A 5,468-nucleotide genomic window follows, 5' to 3' on the forward strand; every position below is an offset into this window, starting at 1 on the left:
TGGGACACGAGGCGCCGCGGCAAATGGAGGAAGCAGTCGCGAGCGTTGGTGAAGGCCACAGTCACGGCCGCCCCACCCGCACCCACCAGGCGTTCGCTGCCCCACATAGTATGCCAACCCGGACACACCCGCCGCCCACCCACACCGACTCCGGCCGAGCCCGCAGGCCCGGGCTTAGGAGCGGGATAACATCGATCGGCCCCGCCCCCTCGTCCCCTTCCCGCGGCCCCGCCCCTTGTCCATTTCACGCGGCCACGCCCCCTTTCTCCCCTGGCCTCTCCGCCGCGCCGCTCGGGGGCAGCACCCAGTCCACAAGTCCTCTTTTGTAGGAAACGACGGCCGACGCTGTCGATTCTCCGGCCAATCCCGGCACGCCTTGACCCATCCCTATCTCTTATTGGCTAAACGGGCGTGCAGCCGGCGGATGTTGTCGTTTCTGTGAGAGCCAAAGCCGGCAAGATGGCGTCGGGCGGCGGGGAGCTGGGTGGCTTGTTCGACCACCACGTCCAAAGGGCTGCTTGCGACACGCGGGCCAAGTACCGGGAGGGGCGACGGCCTCGTGCCGTGCGGGTAAAGTGGTTTTTGTTTCATTTGCTACCCTCAGTAGTTTTATGTGAACTCTAGCCCCACGCGCCCAGCCTGTGTGAGTGAAGGCTTGCGAGGCCTCGGTCGGACCCGTCTCCTTGCAGGTGGGTGTGAGGAACCCTGGGCATCCGCTACCAGAGGTTCCCACGACCCCTTTGGTCACTGCGAGGGCGTCCGCTCTGCGGAAACGGGGCTTTGTTTTAATCATTGTATCTTCCGTGTTTACGGCTGTCCTTAGCACATAGGAAGCACTTTGAATATTTAACTCTTTCCAGTAGCTGTACCCAGCCCATTTCTGCAAAATCTACCAATCGAAGGTAGTCTATGTGAGGCTTTAGTTGGGCGAATTTACGTGGAGTGAGCTCTTCAACAGAGAGAAGGGCAAAGTTTTTGATTTTCTGTTTTCTGCAAACTGGTTGGAAAACATTTCTTGTTTTTAAAGCTTTTGGACATTTTTTTTAAAAGCAGATTTGTCTTAGACTTACTTATGAGATACATTTAACTTGTTTGCATTTCTTTTAGGTATATACAATTAATTTGGAATCTCGGTACTTATTAATACAAGGAGTTCCTGCAGTGGGAGCGATGAAGGAATTAGTTGAACGATTCGCTCTATATGGTGCAATTGAACAGTATAATGCTCTAGATGAATACCCAGCAGAAGAATTTACAGAAGTTTATCTTATTAAATTTATGAATTTACAAAGTGCAAGGTAATGTGCAAGTTAAGCACTGTCCTACTGCCCCCACAGACCCCAGGGTTCCCACATTCATACCTGAATTACCCAATAACAACATGGTTGTTCTTGTCTTCCTCCAGTCTTTTTAAACGTTTGCCTTTCTAAAAACACTTTCTATCACATCAGTCTCATGTTTAACACTTTGTCTTGTAGGGTGGTAGATTAAAAATTGGGTTTAGAGTAAGTTTTCCAATTCCCTTGCTTACTAACATCATGATCTTGTACAAGTTATTAAACCCTAGTAAGCCTGTTTCGCTTGTTGTATAAAATCCATCTGATAAAAGGACTTGCTTACTGAGGTTGTGTGAGGCTGAAATGAGGTAATCCATGTAAAGGGCTTAACATAACGCCTCCTGTTCAGAATGCAGTAAACATTAGTTATTGAGGTTCTTACTGTTGTGCACCTATGTGAATTAACGCCATCTCTTCCAGCTTTCTGTGTAACATAAGCTCAGTTCCAAAAAGGCTGAAATGTAAAATACCGTACCAGTTTTTTTGTAAACCCTCCCTCCTGATTTGTTCCAAGACCCATCCTTCCCTGGTTATTACAATTCATATTTTTCTGTGCCACAAATAGGACTTGTCTGCCATAAAGCACTTATTTTATGGGGTCAGGTGTTATTCTCAGGTAGCTCTGAAATGCAGTCTCACTTTCCTAACCAACTTGCCAGCTCCTCATCATTAGGGAAGCTATTTTCTAGAGTCTCTGCATTTCCCACAGCACCTACCTAGTACAACTGGTCTTGGAGTTCGGCATCTGGATTTGAATCCTAGCTCCTCTCTCCAGGGTAAACATGGCCAAGTTCTAAATCTCCCCAGGCCTTACATTCATCATAGGATTGTTGTGAAATGTTAATTCAAGTGAAGCACTCAGGACACTGCCTGGCATGTGGTAAAATCCCAATAAATATTATTATCCCTGAGCACAGAAGTACTTCAGTATTTATTATAACGCCTGACCAGTTATGGATATTCAGTATTAGTTGAATGATACCATCCTCTCATTGATTAGTTGTTATATATTCAGTATTTCCTCAATTATTGAAAACTTTACAGTTACAGTATTTTTATTAATTTTTTATATAGGAACACATTGTGATGAGAATGCTAAATTGGGTATAAGCTAACTCTCAAGGGCCATTTAACTCCACACAGAGAAAAATCTCTATTTTATGGCAATGGATTGTGTACCTTAGGCTAACCAGCTGGATTCTAAGTTGGTTAAAGGGAGTCTAGATATGTGTGGATGACTTAGCTCAAACCCTATTAACAATGTTGGGAGAGGGGAGGAAAGGCTCTTACTAGTCGAGTATGCACCAGATCAAGAAGGTCAATTCTATCCATAAGCAAATTACCTAATTCCCAAACCATAGGATGTACACACACATAGCAAAAGCTGAGCTTTGCTCTTTAGATCTATACATTGTGTACTAGTCAAGTTTTATCCTAAGTAAATCTAGATTAATAAACCATGCTATAATGTATTTCTGTTTAGGATAGCCAAGAGGAAAATGGATGAACAGAGTTTCTTTGGTGGATTGCTTCATGTGTGCTATGCTCCGGAATTTGAGACAGTTGAAGAAACTAGAAAAAAATTACAAGAGAGGAAGGCTTATATAGCAAGAGCTACTAAAAATAAAGGTATGGAAAGCCTGTTACTAAACACCTATGTGTCAGGCATTCTGCTAAGTATAGCTTTATGGAGCTCTCAGTCTAGTGGGAAGAGGGGCAAGTAAATGATCACAATATTCAACAACTGTAACATGATTCTTTGTAGCACTCAACGTAATCTGGGATGGGAAGAAAGAGATGTTGGTTTGTGGGAGAATTCCTACAGGATGAGAAGGGGGCTGAGTTTTGAAGGATAAGTGGACATTATTCAGAAGTTGAGAGGAAGAAATGGAAAGGTGGGCCAGATAGCATGTTTAAAGGAATAAAGGAGCATCGTGCATTCTAAGGAACTGTGAATAGTACAGGATAACCACACATGGGCTTCATAAAGGGCCCTGTTTCCCATGTGAAGGAATTAAAGCTTTGACTTGAAGTGAGAAACAGGATTCACAGACCAGTTCCCATTGGCTAATCTAAAACTGCTAAAAGTGGGAAAGTTTTACTTTTGACCAACAGTTGGCCAGGTGCCTCATATGCCCAACTGAGTTTCCCTAGACACAAATTCCAGATGCCTGGAATGGAGTCATGAGATCTGGTACGTGGGTTGTAGGACTAGAACAGTCAGAATTAGATTAAGATAGCATGTGTAGTCTGAAATCTGAATGCTACCAGAGGCTTAGATTACAAAATTTTCACCCTTTGGGTAAAAGTCAATGTCCATAAAGCTATTGACTATGATGAGTTTGTGGCTGATTAGGGAATGGGCATGTGGCAATAGTGAAGAGAGAAATAAGTGGGGAGACTCTTGAAAACCTTACCTGAAAATTTGGGTATACAACTGAGAGTCCCTGTAGACACTGAACTTTAACCTGTAGGATGTGTAAATAACTAGCTCCATACAAACTTACATGTGTGGGGGGCAAAGGAAATTACTAAATATGGGCCCAGCATATTGCTTCCTGTAAAAACTAACACAAACTACGCAGCATATACACTCGTACTGTAAAAAACAAAAAAAAACAGCTTTGTATGTAGTGACATGGAAAAACTCTCCAAAATCTACAGTTAACTGGAAAACAAAAAGGTGCAGAGAAATGGGTATTACAGGAGGGTAAAGAGGGTAGGTAGAAGGAAGACATACTGGACAGATTAATAAGAAAGTAAGAATAGTGATTACTTATGGGGGGTGGAAACCAAGGCATACGGGGAACAAAGAAAGTGTAGCGTGACACTATTATACCTTTATCCTTTTTAGCTTTTAAACCACATGAATGTATTGCCCGCCCAAGAAATAAAATTGTAACATTTTAAAATTTAACATTTTAAAACAATGTTTGTTTTTAGAATTACACTTTTCTGAATGATGAAAACAGATTAACTATTTCTGTTTCCCTTTCTTTCACCTTTTAAATTATAATATAAAGATTATTTCATGACAAAGAAGAAACTGGTTACAGAATATAAAGACACAAAAGATTTTAGACAGGACTTCCACTCAAAGAAATCTGGATTCTGTGAAGCTGCGCTGAACACTTCTGCTGGGAACTCAGATCCTTGTCTTCCTTATTCTTGTGAATTGCCTTTGTGTTATTTCTCCTCAACATGTATGTGTTCATCAGGAGAGTACGAGAACAGAGCATCAAGCTCCTCTCAGTATGGGAGAAACCGTGATGAAACAGTGGGGCATTGTAACCACAATGACTCTTTGCAGAAAGTGCAGATGAAAACTTTAAAAAATCCAGTGGCCTGCCCTGGTGCTCAGAAGGCTTTTACTCCTTCAGAGGCAGTTGACAGATTTATGCCTAGGATGACACAACTGCAGGAGCGGAAGAGAAGAAGAGAAGATGATCGTAAACTCGGACCTTTTCTTGAAACAAGCACTAGCAGTAATGAGGTGCTGATTGGGCCTCTGTTATCAGACATACCCAAAGTGGATATGCATGATGACTCCTTGAATACAACAGCGAATTTAATTCGGAATAAACTTAAAGAGGTAAGATCATTTAAAGAAGTCTCCTAAGAGATGATTTGGTTATAGGACTAACCCTAAATGGAGAATTATTTATGAGAACTATAGTATCATTTACTATTTTTCATTTTTTAGTTTTTGATGTGTTTACTGAATTTACTGAATTTTACTAACAAATACCACTTGCTTTGATACCATTAATCCTTACCTTAAACAAGAAACAGAATACTAGCCCTGCTGGTGTGGCTCGGTTGGGTGTCATCCTGTGCACTGAAAGGTTGCTGGTTCGATTCCCGGTCAGGGTACATGCCTGGGTTGGGGGCTTGATCTCCAGCAGGGGCAGGAGGTAGCTGACCGAAACTCAGTGTTTTTCTCTCTCCCTCTCCCTTTCCTTTCCTCTCTCTAAAAATCAATAAAAAACATCTTTAACAAAAGAAACAGAATACTATGTTTTATAATGTGACTAAGGAGGGGCAAGGTAGCTTATTTTATGTACATTTCTTACCTGGAAATTATTATCTGATTAAGGATAAGGGGTGTTTTATAGTAATAAAAATCTATGG

At 42.1% G+C, this 5,468-nt stretch overlaps 2 protein-coding genes across 3 annotated transcripts in view; one reads left to right on the plus strand and one right to left on the minus strand.

The window, feature by feature from the left end:
- The window catches only part of PEX1 (peroxisomal biogenesis factor 1), a 51,090-nt gene extending 50,897 nt beyond the window's left edge, over window positions 1-193 (minus strand). The window contains exon 1 of the mRNA XM_006779263.2: window positions 9-193. Within this exon, the coding sequence (XP_006779326.1) occupies window positions 9-107 (99 nt within the window). The 5' untranslated portion in view covers window positions 108-193. The remainder of the gene's footprint in view (window positions 1-8) is intronic.
- A 210-nt stretch (window positions 194-403) lies between these two features.
- The window catches only part of RBM48 (RNA binding motif protein 48), a 6,204-nt gene continuing 1,139 nt past the window's right edge, over window positions 404-5,468 (plus strand). The window contains exons 1-4 of one of the 2 annotated variants that reach the window (XM_006779205.2): window positions 404-570; window positions 1,108-1,298; window positions 2,821-2,966; window positions 4,361-4,929. In XM_006779205.2, the coding sequence (XP_006779268.1) occupies window positions 460-570; window positions 1,108-1,298; window positions 2,821-2,966; window positions 4,361-4,929 (1,017 nt within the window). In that variant the 5' untranslated portion in view covers window positions 404-459. Of the gene's footprint in view, window positions 571-612; window positions 690-1,107; window positions 1,299-2,820; window positions 2,967-4,360; window positions 4,930-5,468 lie in introns of those variants that run through there. The other variant, XM_015558311.1, reaches the window with a different exon arrangement.

The sequence above is a fragment of the Myotis davidii genome, unplaced genomic scaffold (assembly GCF_000327345.1).
Source record: "Myotis davidii unplaced genomic scaffold, ASM32734v1 scaffold187, whole genome shotgun sequence".
NCBI classification, from domain to species: domain Eukaryota; kingdom Metazoa; phylum Chordata; class Mammalia; order Chiroptera; family Vespertilionidae; genus Myotis; species Myotis davidii.